Below are 17,206 nucleotides of genomic sequence, written 5' to 3'. Positions count from 1 at the left end.
TGCTGATGGTTAGAAACAGAACAATCATGTTTTTTGCACCCAGATGAGCTATTTATAGTTATTCTAAGAATAAATTGTCTCTGTTTATGCCATGAAATCTTCTTTGAGTTGCAGCTATACTCTCCATCTTTCCTTCTGTTTTACAGCTTTGTTGTGGTTGTTCTTTCATTCATAAAAGTTTTCAGTCTTTCCTGGTTTTAAAATCTTCTGCTCTTAAACCAAAGTCCATTCATTGTTTTGGGGTTTAATTTAATTTGCAGTATTTACTCTTAGGCTCAGTGTTTTGTCTTGTGCAAAAAAGAAACTTTGCATTTTTACAACATGTAAATGAATATTTCATTTTGTTTTAAACATTTTTGAGAATTTTTAAAATAAAGACTATTACATTATCGCAAGAAAACAAAAACACTTTTTAAATATAATGATTTAGATAAGTTGAGCAAACCTGAAATATCCACATTTTTAATAACGATGAGATAAATTATTTAGAGCCACTTTACTATGGATTATGTAGTTTGCGAACAGTACTTGAATGCAGCATATTGCTACATGTGCTGCAGCTGGAAACTAAGCAAAAGTACAAACTTAACAGCAAGTTATTTGTCAAACAATCAAACTGACTAATCAGACTGCTGGAAGCTTAGAAACAAAGAATGCTTCCCTGTGTCACGCCCCACTCATAGGCGATGACAAAAATGGGAGACAGACGAGCGGATCCATAGACACAATAATTTATTTTATCCAAAATAAATGCTGGGAGAACTGCTCAGCCAGTCCGAGAGAGGTGTGGACCAAGGCTGCTTGTCCCGGTCTGATCCGGAGGCCAACCAAGCAGACCCATTGACTGACAGGACGTCAGTATTTATCAGCCACCAGGTGCATTCAATTAACAGACCATCTACCTGCTTCCTGAAAAGAACAAAGAAAACAAATAATGGACTAGAGACACCTACTGGATAGGAGGGGATCGTCATCCCCCCCCGGCCTCCATAAAAATGGAGTCCCTAATGGAACTCCAAAAAAACACAGCAATTCAACTGAACTAGGTGCCAAGTACAATACTATCAGACTTTGCTGCCTTACCACAATCACCCATTCAATCCCCACCTCAACAGCTCACCCACACTAGCCACTGGAGAAGCCTATAAGAAACTTTTAGAGAAGGGGACTGAAAATTAAATGCATAACACATTAAATCTAGGGACAAAGTGCCCTGGATAAAGCATCCGCCACAATATTGTCCGAGCCTCTAATATGGCAATATGGCTGCAAAAACAACATCCATCGCATCAATCTGCGATTCGGACACTGCAATGAATGCAAAAATGTTAGGGGGTTGTGATCGGTATAGACCACCAGAGGAACACTGCCAGAATCCAGGTATACCTCAAAATGCTGTAAAGCCCAAATTAATGCCAATGTCTCTTTTTCAATGACAGAATAGTTCACCTGAAAATGGTTGAATTTTTTAGAATAGAAACTCACAGGTTGATCAACCCCATCATCATCTTGCTGAAATAAGACAGCACCTGCACCTACATCACTTGCATCCACATGCAGGTCAAAAGGATGATCCAGTCGTGGAGCTGCAAGAACAGGGGAAGAACAGAGAACAGATTTGACATCATCAAAAGCTTTCTGACAGGAAGCTGACCAGGTGTACTTCACCTTATACTTCAGCAAATCTGTCAATGGAGAAACCACTGTAGAAAAGTTCTTACAAAAACTGCGGTAGTACCCCACAAGACCCAGAAACCGCTTGAGTTCCTTTTTTGTGGTTGGTACAGGATACTGCAAAATTGAAGTTACTTTGGCTTCCACTGGACGCACAAAACCCCACCACCTTACCCAGATAGGTAACAGTGGCCTTAGCAAACTCACACTTGGACAAGTTAATGGTCAGGTGTGCTTCAGCCAGTCTTTCAAACAGCTTACGTACGCGAGCCAGATGTTCTTTCCACGTATCACTAAAGACCACCACATCATCCAAATATACGGCACACCCCTCCAGCCCAGAAACAACCATGTTCATGAGACGCTGAAACGTTGCCGGTTCATTTCGCAATCCAAAACTCATTACAGAGTAAGAGAACAAACCAAAGGGAGTAATAAAGGCAGAGATCTCTCTAGCTCTCTCAGACAATGGAACCTGCCAATAACCCTTCAATAAATCAAATTTGCTGACAAACTGAGCTGAACCCACCTGATCAACACAGTCTTCCATGCGTGGCATAGGGTAAGCATCAGATTTTGTAACTATGTTCACTTTCCGATAATCCGTACAAAATCTAAAACTTTTGTCAGCCTTCTCCACCAACAAACAAGGTGAAGCCCAGCTAGATGCAGAGGGTTCAGCAATACCATTATCAAGCATGTACCGAATCTCGCCGTCCATGACCTTCCGCTTCTCTTCAGATATCCTGTAAAAACGCTGCCGAATTGGCTGTGCCTCACCTACATCGATATCATGTTGGATTAAGTGTGTTCTACTGGGCACATCACCAAACAAACAATGATATTCATTAAACATAGCAGTCAACTCAGCGACCCCCTCCTGAGACAAGTGTGCAAATAAAAAATCCAGATTCCTCAATGCATCAGAATTGTTTAGCCTGCCAGTCAACAAACTTTCATTAGGTGAAATTACCTCATCGTTTTCAAGTGCAGACAAGAAGCCTAAACCACCCACTGTAGTAACTACAGAGACAGTCCTGTCAACCTGCACCTCCTCACCTTTACTAGCAGACACCTGTGAATCCCAAGTGTAGTATGGTTTTAATAAATTTACATGGCAAAATTGTGTTGACTTCCTCCGCCTTGGCGTTGACAGCAAATAGTTGTGATCTGACAGCTTGCGCAGAACTGTAGATGGGCCTGTAAATTTAGCCTGAAAGGGGGAGCTGACAACTGGTAATAATGCAAGTACCTGATCACCAGGACTAAAACGCCGACGTTCCACCTTACGGTCATAGATGCGTTTCATTTTCTCCTGAGAAGAGGTCAACTTCTCCCTAGCCATTTCTACCCCCACATACAAACGACGCCTAAAACCATTGACATAGTCAATTAAGTTACTCGGAGGTTGTGAAGGTCTCACAGCATCATGCAACAGTTTAAGTGGCCCACGTACTGCATGTCCAAAAACAAGCTCGTTTGGACTAAAACCAGTGCTCTCCTGCACCACCTCATGAGCAGCCAACAATGGTAAACCATCCTCCCAATCCCGGTGTAACTCCACACAGTAACTACGCAATAAGGACTTGAGGGTCTGATGGAACCTCTCGAGAGCACCTTGACTCTGAGCATGGTATGCAGAAGCCTGATTATGCGTCACCTGTAACAGTTTCAAAACTTGAGCAAATAAATGAGAAGAAAAATTTGAACCTTGATCAGACTGGATAACTTTCGGAATACCAAAAATAGAAATAAACTGGGTCAGAGTCTTCACCACAGACCTAGTAGTGATAGTACGGAGTGGATATGCAGCTGGATATCTTGTTGTCTGACACATTACTGTCAACAAATAATTACTCCCAGTCTTAGAACGAGGCAAAGGACCAACACAATCAATAATGAGATGTTCAAAGGGTTGCATAATTACCAGAATTGGATACAAGGGAACCGGCTTAATGTTCTGGTTTGGCTTTCCTGTCATCTGACATGTATGGCAGGTTTTGATATACTCAGACACATCCTTTTTTAACCGAGGCCAAAAAAAATAACGCAGGATATAATTATAAGTTTTGTGGACCCCCAAATGTCCTGATTGATTATGGGAAGCCCGCAACACTTCACTGCAAAATTTAGAGGGAACAACAGTCTGCCAGAGTGGACCACCAACAAAATCTTCCCCATGTACCAACCATTTCCGTACCAACAATCCATCCTTTAACACGTACCCACTGGCCACACTCTCTTCCTCAGTGACAACCTGATCAAACAGATGACGAAGAGAAGAATCTGCTCTCTGCTCCGCCATCAGGTCACTATGAGAAACAGACAAAAGAGAAACAGGGACATATACAGAGAAAAAATCACTTTCCTCTGCTCCCCCATCTTCATGGTCAGGGATCGATGCAGATTCAGCACGGCACATAGCTCGTGTCACTGCACAAGCTGTAAAAACCCCAGGGAAACACTGAGCACTCTCATCCAACTTCCCTAAAACAGGGGAAGAAGTTACTATGGGTGCAGGTAGCGGACAATCAGTCCACACCCGTCCACTAGCAAGATCATTGCCCAAGATTACATCCACTCCCTCTAGAGGAAGTGCAGGGCGAACTCCCATAATAACCTCCCCCTGAACCAATCCACAAGTCAATGTCAGTTTATGCAGTGGAACCGGTTCCACCAAAAGCCCCATTCCCCGCATCAAAACATGGTCTCCAGTATTGGTTTCCTCAGAAAAGGGTAATACAGAGCTCACAATATATGAATTAAAAGCCCCAGTATCCCTCAAAATTTTTACCGGCACTGTAGCATCACTCCCCACTATGGACACATGGCCATCAGAAACGAAAGGAGAAAAATCCCCCTGGTCCAAAGTGTACTTCCGTCCTACTTCCACCTGCTTAGAGGAAACAAAACCAGCACGTTTTTCAGAGGCAGCAAAAGCAGCAGATTTCACTTGAGCACCCCGTTTAGGGCATTCACACTTCCAATGGCCCCTGGCTTTGCAATAATGACATATGTCAGTCGGATCCAAATAAACATGCCCACATGAAATCCGTTCTGACTTACTGTTCAGATCAGGACCAACGCCTTCCTCCTTCGCATGACTCCCCACAAAAGATTGGCTGCCGCTCCTGTAACCAAAATCATTGCAAGTTCGATACCCACAGCCACCCCTGTGTATAAGAACATACTCATCTGCTAGCTTAGCAGCTTCAGCAGCTGTCTTCACATTGTGTTCACTGATGTATATAGCAATATGACTTGGAACAGAGTTTTTAAACTGTTCCAGGACAACCAAATGACAGAGGTCATCAAAAGTGCAAATTTTTAAGGAAGCACACCACCTATTGAAATGTATTCCCAGCTCCCTGGCAAACTCAACATGGGTTTGTTTCTCACCCTTCTGCCATGTCCGAAACCTCTGTCTGTAAGCCTCTGGTACTAACTCATAAGCTGTTAAAACAGCCTTCTTCACAGTGGCATAAACTTTACTGTCATCCACTGTGAGAGCAGAGTATGCTTCTTGAGCCTTGCCTGTGAACACACACTGTAAAAGCAGTGTTCGGTCCAGATCAGACCAACCTCTACTGTCAGCAACACGCTCAAACAGGGAAAAAAATGTATCTGGATCCCATTCAGAAAACTGAGGAACTAAACGCAGATTATTGCCAACATCAAATGGGCTAGAAGTTCCCCTACCGGAAGCATCAAGGGGGGTGTGGCCATCAGTAGTTGAATTCAATCTACGTCCTTCCAACTCCAGTTTTTTCACATCCAATCTTTTCTGTTCTATCGCAGCCTGCAACAAAAGCAGCTCCCGCTTCTGTTCAAAAGTCAAGCTAGTGTCAGAAGCATCAGTGTCCAACCATGTCCCGGTAGCCTGCAACTTAACTGGTCCTAGCACACCCGAGTCAATTAGATTAGCTTTAATGATAGCTCTAATACTGTCTTTAGACCGCTTATCACTGACCTCCAGTTTAAAATGTTCAGCGATCTTTAACAATTGTTCGCGTGTGCAGCGCTCCAACCCCTCTTCAGACGGATCTCGCAAAAACTCGTCAACAGCAGCCATAACATTAACAATTATTCACACAACACCTGAATTCCAAACCCTACCAGTAGCACTCTGAGCTCCCACAATCCCAAAACAATCACAGCGTCACAGTGACCCCGTCCCTCTAACTGCCTAACCAGAATCTAACTAATCTCCCCCCTAGTCTTCGGGTGTTACCGTGATGGGTTTTTATGCACTGGCGCCCGAGAGTCCGGAAAGGAAACCAATAAATGGTGACCCCCCTGCAACTCCGGATGTGCTCCCGAGACAACTGCTCTACTCACGTTCACACCACACTAAAATCCCCCCCACAACAAACTCCATAAAGGAAGTCGTTGTTAAGCTTACAAGGGACAGAAACACCGCGACTTACTATGATTGCATGGGAGTGATCATTCAAACTGCTAGACAAATACACTCTCTCAAAACAGATGTACAATGGCTGCTTCACTCACCAAACAAGCACGCTCGTCAACGTCCCCCAATAAGACAGAGTACACAACTCAAAACACACTACCTGACAGCTGATCTGGATTCAAACTGACGAGCCCCCACTTGTCACGCCCCACTCATAGGCGATGACAAAAATGGGAGACAGACGAGCGGATCCATAGACACAATAATTTATTTTATCCAAAATAAATGCTGGGAGAACTGCTCAGCCAGTCCGAGAGAGGTGTGGACCAAGGCTGCTTGTCCCGGTCTGATCCGGAGGCCAACCAAGCAGACCCAGTGACTGACAGGACGTCAGTATTTATCAGCCACCTGGTGCATTCAATTAACAGACCATCTACCTGCTTCCTGAAAAGAACAAAGAAAACAAATAATGGACTAGAGACACCTACTGGATAGGAGGGGATCGTCACACCTGCTTAATGCTTCATTTCTTTTGATAAAGTGGAACCAAAGTCAGATTTGTGTGCACAAACTTGGCAAATAAATCTGATTCTGACAGATTTTTTACTTCTTCAGTGCTTTGTGGTGTATTGATCCCTAAATCAGGACTCACCACTGTCCCACTCCCCTTGGGCTCAGGGTAGCTAAATTTAGAGAATTGCTACTGAGATTTGTGTTATTTCTTATAAGAATATTGCAGCAGGTATAATAAAAGTTTTCACGCTTAAAAATAAGATTATGATGAATCTGTAATAAAAATGTTCAAACCTGAGTTTGTTTGATAAATTTGATTTGACATAGAGGTATGGACAGACAATGGCAGAATTAGTCTTATGGCTGATTTGTAACAAAAGAATTTTTGTATTATTGAAATGAAATGTTTACAAGATGGTAACTATGGCAACTGTGATAAATTGGGGATAGAGGCACTGACAAAAAGGCAGGTGGCAGAGCAGATGATTTTATTGTGAGGAACCTGAATGGACAGGATTAGTAATGAGTAATTGGAAGAGGAGGTCAGGTTGATTTTTGGAGATAGAGCTGAAGATGCAAGGCAGAGATAGTTTCAGTGTGTGCAGAGGATAGATTAGTCAAAAGATGGAGCTGAAAGAGGAAAACAAGAAGATCAAGTAAGCAGTAGGGAAGGAGTGTTGTTCTGTGTCATCCAGGCAGAATTAAAGTATAAACTGGTTTGCCGTACACACGCAGCCAAACGCGCATTAAAAGAATCCATCTAAAACCAACAACAACATGCTGCTGATTAGAGTTTAGATTTATGGCCTGAACCCGAGCTGAGACTCAGGCCAAGTCTGGTAGGAATTATTAGCTTGATGGTTGAGTTCAGGTTTCTGTGGCGTGTTTAATAAACCTGTAATACATTCAGCACAGGGAAAACCTATCCAGAATTCACAAGACAAAGTAATGTTAATTTACTACAAATATATGAGTAGATAGGTTAACCTATCGAGGAAATGAAGAGATTACTGAAGTTAATCAGACTGTAATGAGCAGAGTACACTGCAGTGATAAGATGGCACCAGTCACACATCCCACAGGATTTGACCTTGAACTCACTCTGTGGTCACAACTAGCGACAAAATGGAAGACAAATGGAAGCTAAAAACAGAAGAAATTACACTCCTTACTTAGATGGTAGTCTAGAAATGAAAGTCAGCAGTAAATCATAATTGAAATAATAGTTGGGTTTTCTTTGGGCTTGGGCCCATAATTACAGTTAATCAGTCAGGTCGGACCATGACACAATGCCTATGTGCTTTGGCCAGGTCTGATTTATTTAGGCCCTATCTAAAATACAGATTAATGAGACCGTTTCTACTGTGAAACATGTTAATATCTGGACAGATTATGACAGATTGAGCATGTTTTTATTTGTGAGTTTCTCCCCTACCAGAATCCTGTTGTTTTTTGCTTTGCCCCACTTTGTGGAACAAACCGTAATTGATGTTCTCCCAAGAGAGCGAGGCTGTTCATTTTCTCTGTCGCAACAAGAAATCAGCATGTTGCCTCTGGGTCTCCGAGTTTCACTTATTTTCTCTAAACTTGATTTCGGCTTCATCCTGCATGCCACCAGTTCATAATAAGGCCATCCAGCTTCACTTTCCTGCGTTTGCTTAAGCCTTACAAAGACAATATATCTTACTCATGCTCACTCCCACAGTGTGTGGGTTTAGCAAAAAATGTTTACAAAAATCCCTATTTAAGCATCGCAGCACAAAGAAATCTGAGGAATATAAACCAATAAATGTTGGTTGCTTACATGTCATGCACACCTGCACATATACTAATAAATGGCTTAAAAAGTTACACACAGCCCGCCATAAATCATACACACTCCATCCCACAAGCACAGCGGCAGAGTGCAGCTGAGTTACAGTAAAGGGACTGAGACTGAAAATCACTGCTTATTACTTTGTCTGTACTGTAGCAGGGCTGCAGGGCTCCCCCGAGGTTGCAGTAATTTACTTGTCCAATCCCTCTTTTCTACACGATTTTCTTTCTCCGCTTCCTCTGTCCGGCGTCGGCCCCAGGGGTCGAGCCGACACATAAAAGATATTTGGCCACTGTGTCAGAACTCACGAGTGGACAAACTCTGTGGTTTTAACGAGCGTGGCGACGTCAGCTCCCGTTTTAATATCCCACACATCCTCTTCCTCTTTTCTCATGATAATGAATATTTAATGCACCTTTCATCGCTCAAAAAATCTCCTCATCCGCACGGAGATTTTAAGGTCTGTCTAGAGTCGTCTCGTGTTGGACATCTTGTCTCCGTTCTATTAGAGCAAGGCTCCCTAGAGGATGCGGCAGTCACTTTGTCATAACGTCTTGTTTGGAAATGTTTTTTCCTACTTTTCCATCTTGAAAAAGTAGGAAGGGCAACAGAACAGAGGACTGCAGAGGACTCTGTTGCCCCCCTTCTTGTTGAACCAGCTGCTCAACAGAGCAGCTGGTTTCTGCGGTAACCCAGCGTGTTAGATTCAGAAACATCGGCTCCTGCCAGTCTCTCTTATGAGAGTTTTGGGTCACTGTGTAATTCCTGGCTGCCAGTCCCTCCATGTTCCATCCTTCCGTGAATTTTTGTGGTGTTTTATCTGATAGTACAACACAAAGCAGATTCTAGCTGTAAAGTGGAACTAAAATGGGTCATGGTTTTCACATCTTTACAGAAACGATAAGTGGGGCACGCATTTGTATTCAGCTCCTTGACTTGTGGCAAACAGGACTTATGGGTTTTTTTCAACTTGGTGTTTTGTCAACATTCTTCCATAAAGGCTGGAATTTGAGAGTCTAATTGTGTTTTTATTAGACTCTCCTACCTGAATTTTGGCTTCTGGAGACTTTTGATTGCACTGGATTTTGAGGGTTACTTTTCTGAAAGTTAAACAGTATATATACATTTCACAATGTGCTTCTTTCTGTTGGTCTTTTTGATAAAATCCCAATAAAATATATTGCAAATGTGGTTGAAAAAAAGCATTGGATACTTTTATTAGGTTAAGCTTGTGCCTGCTTCACGTAAGGCACACACAGCTAAACACTTGACAGAATCCCATTGGGGGCGTTGGGGATCTTGAAGTTTTCCTTCATTCTGCAGCTCAGATTCCTTTTGTCCAGACAGCCGCTCTTACTAAAACCTCAGAGGGCCCAGTAATTGCCTTCAGATCTGTGCTTTTCAATCCTTCACCATGTCATCTTGTCGTTTCTGGCATATCATCCATGCTCCACACACATATTAGCTGAGCAATTATTCACACTGATGATTGGCTATTTTAAGATGGCCGAATCATTTACAGCATCGACTGCTGATGGTATCGTGAAGCCGGGGAACAAAAAGCTCATTTGGAGGTTCAGTCAATGACGGAGCTCCGGCAGGAACATTTTATAACATTTTTAGTACTGTTTCTAGACTGTTGCAATAAGCAATAAATCAATTCATTGATTAATTAAAACAAGTTCAACAATTTCCATTTGTGGGATTTATCGTTTTCCTTTTATCTCTCTTCTCTATTTCTACCAAAACTGGATGATAAAAGTCTTCAATCTGGTGTTTTGGTCTCAATTTCTCCTTGTTTTGAAGGACAATGTAGTTTAGAGAGACTTCATAATTCAGTTTATTTGTTGTTTCTGTTTTGATTGTTTATTTTGGATATTTTAAATGTCTTCCAGTTCCGGTGATAAATATTCATTAGTATTTAAAGTTTATTGATCTGTGAGAATGTCATCTTGCATTATTATGCCATTACCAATGTGTTACTTGAAAATAGTCTGAAATAAAAACAGTATTATCATTTATCACAATAATTGGAGACAGTTTATCATCTAGCAGTTTTCTTAATGTGACAGGCCTACTTAATATGTTTTTATTGCTTTCAGGCCAGATACTTTTTATAAATAAAAAACATGTATTCCAGTGTATTATAGAAGTTATCCCTGTGGTGTGTGTAACCTCTGTCTGGAAAAAAGAAGAGATTTTTAGGAGTAAATCATAACAAAATATGGTAAAGAAAACATAAGTTTCTTAAAATAATTTTTTTCCGTTTTATTTAATTAAATTTCCATTAATTCTTGATCGATGTTATTTTCTTAATAAAATGTCCATTTGTTTGCAGCTGAGAGTGAAATAATAAAAATGAGAGCAGGTTAAATTATTCAAAGTGATTATCAGAAAATGCATCCATTCATGTAGATTTTCTTTCTGAGAAACTGACCAGAGCATGTGTTTGTATCTGGTCTGTCCATCTCCCTCTGTGATTACATGGATGCATTATTCCTTAACTGCTTTTAAATCAGTGTTACAGTTTTCCAATTTTGCCACCAACTACTGAGACGGACCTGAGTGTTTCTAACGAATGGGAAAAGAAAACAATTTTATGTTCACATGGCATGAATTCATTTTGTGTGCATCCTTATCAGGCAACCAGGCACAGATGTGAAACTATTTTACAAAGCGATATCGGTGCTCTTTGTCATAACACAGAACTCAAGGCCACTGCTGTACCCAGATGAAGTAAAACAAGATAAATGTCTCATTTATTGGCCTTATTAATTGTTTTTGCTATAATTGTTTCCATTGTTTTGCTAATAATTAAAAGAAGCTGACACTAAGTTTTTATTTTACAAAGTTGTTCAGAGTGGGTTTGTTAGAATGAAATGATTCAGAAATAACGTTTTTAAACTCAAACCCCACAAATATGCATCTGAGTGTTCCACTCAGAGTTTTACTGTTTCTATTATCGTCCCCACAAAGATCATAATGTGCTGGATTACAGTGAACCCTCATTATAACGCGGTTCACCTTTCACGGCCTTGCTGCTTCGCGGAGTTTTTTGTAAAGTTTTTTACCACAATGTTCTGCGTCCTGATTGGCTGAACAGTCTCTGCGCTTCTTCTCGATCTGTGTGCCAATAACGTTACGGTATTTAAATATACGTAATACAGCTTGGCAAATTTTGGCAAATATTTGTGCCCAGAAGAAAAAAGAGCGACAACAACTACCGATAACTATATTCTTCTTTCGAAGAAACTCACCTGCACCACAGGCTTCAGTAGAAAAAGACACTAGAGAGCAGAGTCGGGCCGCAGCGTCACAGTCAGAGGAACAGTGAAATACATGAGTCACAATTTTTCTTACTTTACTTCGTATTGATGATTAAAATGATTATTTTACTGTAATTATTTGTAAGAAAGCGTTCCATTTGTTAAAAAAATGCTTAGGCCTGAAAACAGGCTTTGTTCTTTGGTTTCAATGTAGAGTATTTAATTATGCTGTATAATACTGTAATTGTAAAAAATAAAGGTAACTACTTCACGGATTTTGCCTATCACTGGTTCTTTTTGGAACGCAACCCCGGCGAAAAACGAGGGTTCACTGTATACAGTATCTCATAGCGATGCACAATCCACTTTTTTCTCTTCTGATACCGATGTCTGAGGTTTAATATCAGTCATTACCAGTCCAATACAGAAAATCAGTGAAATTGACTTCAAATGCTTTGTTTTTAAAATGTATGTGATAACTCTGCACCAGTACAGCTCACTGAAATAAATCTATAACTTCACAAGCAAACAGTTAAAACATCAGGACTGATACAGATATTGATATTGATATCGGATCAGTGCTCCTTAGTAACCCATGAGAAAAGAAGAACCACAAAGAAAGGAAGAAAGGATTTTTTTTTTCTCCAGAATATCATTGCAGTTTTTGTACCAGAACATCTGCATTGTGAAAACATCAGATCTGTTTAAGAATGAATTCATTATTTATGAAGGAGTCCTCTGATGTTTTTGATTATGCTTAGTGGCATCGTTGTAATTATAATTCTAAACATCATGGGTTATGGAGATACTTCTTTGAGAACTGGCATTTTAATTGCATGATCTTTGTTTACTCTAAGAACACACTATTAAAAAGAATAAAAGAAAAAAGGAGATTGTTTTGGTTTGATTCATACTCTGACATAATTCACAAGATTGAGAAAGATCCTAAATAAGGACCAATCTGTGGAATCACACTGATTTAAATCTATAATTGTTCAAATTATTGATTTGAAATGTATTGATGAAATTTATTATTTGTTTTGTAGGTTTTGTCATTAATTAGTCACGATAATTGCATTTTTGTCAGCAGCTTTACACCTCACAGTCTTCTAAGTCTTGGCTAGTATATTTTTATAAAAGAGATTTTTAATCTCAAATAGATCTTCCTCGAGAAATACAGGTTGATAATAAAAATCTTGCACTTATGTTTGGAAAATAAAAAGTGAAATACTTGTATGCTTTTTACTGGACAGCAAGTTCTGCCTTGTAGCTCTAATGTGCTACACTTCTCTCTTGTTACCTTATACTGGCACTGAAAATTACTGGAAATAAAATTTTTAAATCTGCATAAAATGTGTTTTTACTCTGTTCTGCATGAATAACCAAAAGGATCATCATCATGATGATAATCATCATAACACGCTGCATTCACATGTACTCTGGCATCTAATATTTCAACACTCTTTCAGGTGCGTTTTTGTTGTGATTAATCAAAATTAAATTCCTAATTTAAGAAAATTTATATTTGAGGATTGAGAATTTTTATTTGTTCTGGTACTTTTTCTAAATAATGAACTTACCCGTATGTTATTATGCAGTGCTTCCCACATCACCCCCCGGCAGGCTAAGCACAGTTTGTTTATTTTAAATAAGCTTTTTAAACACCACTGACAGTAAAGACGGATCAAACTAGGTTTATAGTTGACTCATTGAACTTGGTGTGTGGGGGTCTGCACCAGTCGCATCGTCCCGTCTCCTACCCACTGGCTTCACGCGCTGTTATTTCCAAATTATGATGCCTCATCATACACCTCCAAATTTTTGTAACTATTAACACAAAACCCTCATTACATTAGGTACTTCTCAGTGAAACACAGGAAAAAATGTTGTTAAATGACTAATAGAGGAGTTTCAGAAAGAGCAGGAGCTTCTTAAAGAGACAAACCCAATTTCAAGGCATAAATTGATAAAGACACATGTCTTTTAAGTGATATTTTATTACTTAAAATTTTTATAACTGAAGGTAACACAGTTGGTTGGTTTTTGCTGTGAAAAGATTCTGTGTGCCTGGAAAACCCATGCTACTGTCCCTTTAACCGTCTGACAGCTGGTGTGCCATTCCAGCAGGTCTCAGCCTCTCCATTCTCAGATTTACTTTTTAGTCTCTAATGATGATTAATGTGGACTGCACGCTTATTGGCAGCATTGTGCTATTGGTATACTGACAGCACTGTTGAGATGAATAACTATGCAAGGATGCCGATACACGTTAGTCAGGTCCTTTTTTTTGGTATTTTTCTGTGAAATCTATTGATTCTGCATCTGTTAAACTGTGAAAAACGGATTTGTGGAAAAAGCTTGTAAACCACATCTAAATTACTCCAGATTTGTCTTTGTTGCTAAAACGTCCCATAACCAAATGAACAGCAAATGGGGATTTATTAACAGCTTTTTGAAAGGAAAAAAAAAACAACAAATCTCCACCATGTTGTGTGTTGTTGTACCGGCTGCGTTTGCAGGAGATGGTCCGTCGGGGGGAGATCCTGGACGACAGCATGGAGGATGAGTTCTACCTTCGCCGTCTAGACGCTGGACTGTTTGTTCTGCAGCTGCTGTGCTATATTATGGTGGAGATCAGCAGCTCAGGGGTCTCACAGGTACACACACACACACTATCTGGCTTTTTAAATGAGTTTTCTCACCAATCAATTATCATTAAGGCTTTCGATCACGCGGCTGGTGGAAGCGGACAGCCATCAGATTGTTTGTATGGTTGTTTTACTCAATTAGCTCACACATCTCACACCTAATCAGAGCTAACTGAATTCGTGGATGACTACTTTTGTTTATGAAACCTTTTTTACGTTGATCCTGCTCATTTTACGCTTTTTAAAGTAAAGTATAAATCATTAAGTTCTTTAATTCTTCTTTATTAGACCAACAGTTGGTCTGATATTGACCAAGCCTCCGTGTTTTTATTAGTTCTATTGATCGGTTGGTGTGTGTCATTGAAGTGAAATTGAAGAAGCAGTTCTGCTCACTTTGTGTGTCAGGAGATGCAAATCACACCGATCCAGCATATTTCACACATATTTGGATTTAAAGTGACAGGAGGCCCTAAAACGGCTCAATCTGAAAGGAGCTCAAAATAAGCAGAACTGAGCAAACTGAAATCTACTGTATTTATCTAAGAATGATTTTATGCAAAAAAAAAACATTCTTGCCTAAATCTAATAATGATTTCTTAAATTTCTAAGAAATCTAATGTTCAACACAAAAATTGTATCGAACATGTATTGTACAGCACATAGACCTATCCTAATCTGTTCAAGGAACAAGATTCTGGCCCATTGGAACAATTTATAGCTGAAATGAGAACATAAAATATATGTAATAAAAAATACTGACTGAATACTGAGTGTCAGCTGGATTAATATATAATTAACACAAAAAAGTAAGGACATTTGTGCTTGGTCAGCTGTTTCCTTATTGTAACTGTGCTTTTTGGAAATAAATTTCATATCATTGTAAGATGGCTTTAATGGTGACACACTGGTTAGGAAAATTAATTCTGGGTTCAGGATGTTGGTTGTGCCAATGAAACTCTTCTTCCACGACATGTTGAACATGTTGGTGTAAATATACTTAAATTTTCATATTAATTTAAATTTTGTCATTTGTGATATACAATTTTCTATATCCTATTATGATTTTTATAGCCTATTATAATTTTTACCAATAGATATGAAAATTTTTTCACCTGCGCAATGCATGTCGGACAGGAAGTTAATAGAGAACTAAAGACTGTAAACAAAATGCAGGAAGTCAGGGTCACTTTATTTACCTTTATAAATACTAAACAACAAGTATTTCTATATTACCAGTATTGCATGCTTTAATTTTTTGATATGACTTCTGAAGGTTTCCAGTAAGGGAGATGCTCCGCCTCACCATATATTGAATGTGGGAGCGTTAGTAACAATAGCTTTTATGCTAACAGCTGGTCAGTGAAGGCACCAAATAATAAATAGACAGACCTAGAAGTTCCTGTTCATTTTTTCTGTGCCAAGCGAGCTGCAGAAGCTAAAGCAGCTTACCTCAGAAAACAGATTCATTTTTTAAAAAACTTCTTAAAAACAATAATGTTGTTTTTGTTTTTTCTTTTTTCTAGTTGCAGCAGCGGGTTCATCAGATTCTTAATATAAGAGGAGGCTCGGTCAAAGTAGTTCGCCACATCATGAGGGGTGAGTACAGCTCAGTGTCTGCTAACAAGTTCTGAAAAGATTTTCACAGTGTCTCTCTTTCACTAATTCAGTGTTTCAGTTCTGTTTTCACTCTGTTTTCTAAAGTCACTCAAACACATAGATGCTTCCAATGCAATGTTTTTCTCAGTGATGATCTCTGAGGGAGATTCCTCACACCTTCACCCCTGTAGGAATTCCCTCCTTTAGCATTAAATTATGTAAAATTATGGTGTCATGGAAATTTCTGCATGTTTACTGAAAAGCCGCAGAACAATGTTAGATTATTTTCTTTCTTTGCACTGATAACCAATAATATCAACATCTGTAATTGCTTCATTCTAGGGCTGCAGCTACCAATTACTTTAGCAATCAACTATTCTGATGATTAATCAAATAATTGATTAATCAAATAGTTGATTTGATTAATCCATTACTTAATTACTTCATTAATCAAATAAGTGATTGTCAGATGAAAACTCTACAGATATACAAATAAAATGAAAAAAAAACACATAATTCAAGTCATTTATAAGAACATTTAATGCCTAAAATCCAATAAAAACAAGTCTTTAATGTATGTTTGATCATTTGTAGTAAAAGATGAATTTTTAACATGATGTGAAAAGCTCATGATCTTTTCTGCTCGACTTAACATCAATATTGTGTAGAACTGATCTGTTGACTATCATTTTTGATTAACTGATGAATAATTGGGCCATGAAAGGTGTCTAATAGAATTTTCTTTTTCATAATTTGAACCAGCCAAAACACATCAAGTCCTGGTTTGGACAGCTTTATAGACTAAGAAGGTTTTTTATCTTAAGTCCAAAATGTTTATAATGTTACAATTTTGACTAATTTCAGCTCTGATTGTGGTGTTCTTTTAGGAAATGTACTTTTTTTTACCTCTATACTCAAGTTAATGATTTCTACATTAGTTGATGATAATCTTAACAATCTTTATAATCAAATCAAACGATTAATCTGATTAGATGTTTCGGCCCTAAAATTCATGCCATACTTTTTAAAGAATGAAAATAAGTTCCCAAGGTGCTGTATACATTTTTATACTCTCAGATGTTAATAGCAGCCATGCAGTACACATCTTGTGTGTGTATAGAGACCTCACAGATGGAGTGTATCACTGAGGCAGATCGGAAGTGACTACAGTATATAAGATACAGATGGAAAAATAAAGATGTAATGCTAGTAAACACAGTAAAATACACCCAGGCAGGAGCGCTTATTTTTTTTTTATTCACATTGCTGGCATTCAGATGAT

The 17,206-nt window shown here is 39.1% G+C and overlaps 2 protein-coding genes across 2 annotated transcripts in view; one reads left to right on the top strand and one right to left on the bottom strand.

Moving 5' to 3' along the window:
• Positions 1-17,206, top strand: part of ctnnbl1 (catenin, beta like 1) — an 87,066-nt gene that overhangs the window by 56,732 nt on the left and 13,128 nt on the right. Inside the window, exons 14-15 of the mRNA XM_028016492.1 lie at positions 14,200-14,337; positions 15,852-15,924. Coding sequence (XP_027872293.1) covers positions 14,200-14,337; positions 15,852-15,924 — 211 coding nt within the window. The remainder of the gene's footprint in view (positions 1-14,199; positions 14,338-15,851; positions 15,925-17,206) is intronic.
• On the bottom strand, positions 1,263-5,958 carry LOC114144030 (uncharacterized). The gene is made up of 2 exons (XM_028016480.1): positions 3,900-5,958; positions 1,263-1,586 (listed from the first exon to the last, which is right to left on the bottom strand). Exons 1-2 carry the CDS (start codon positions 5,744-5,746, stop codon positions 1,562-1,564), a joined length of 1,872 nt encoding a protein of 623 aa, XP_027872281.1. The 5' UTR covers positions 5,747-5,958; the 3' UTR covers positions 1,263-1,561.

Source organism: Xiphophorus couchianus, chromosome 1 (genome assembly GCF_001444195.1).
Source record: "Xiphophorus couchianus chromosome 1, X_couchianus-1.0, whole genome shotgun sequence".
Classification (NCBI taxonomy): Eukaryota; Metazoa; Chordata; class Actinopteri; order Cyprinodontiformes; family Poeciliidae; genus Xiphophorus; species Xiphophorus couchianus.
This window is presented reverse-complemented; position numbering and strand designations above follow the sequence as displayed.

What these genes read in the sequence shown, in the direction of transcription:
- LOC114144030 (XM_028016480.1), bottom strand. Translation starts at nt 5,746, where the DNA reads ATGGCTGCTGTTGACGAGTTTTTGCGAGATCCGTCTGAAGAGGGGTTG. An exon ending in GAAGAGAGTGTGGCCAGTGG is followed by an intron (nt 1,587 to 3,899) that starts GTACGTGTTAAA and finishes CTGTTCTTGCAG; the next exon opens with CTCCACGACTGGATCATCCT.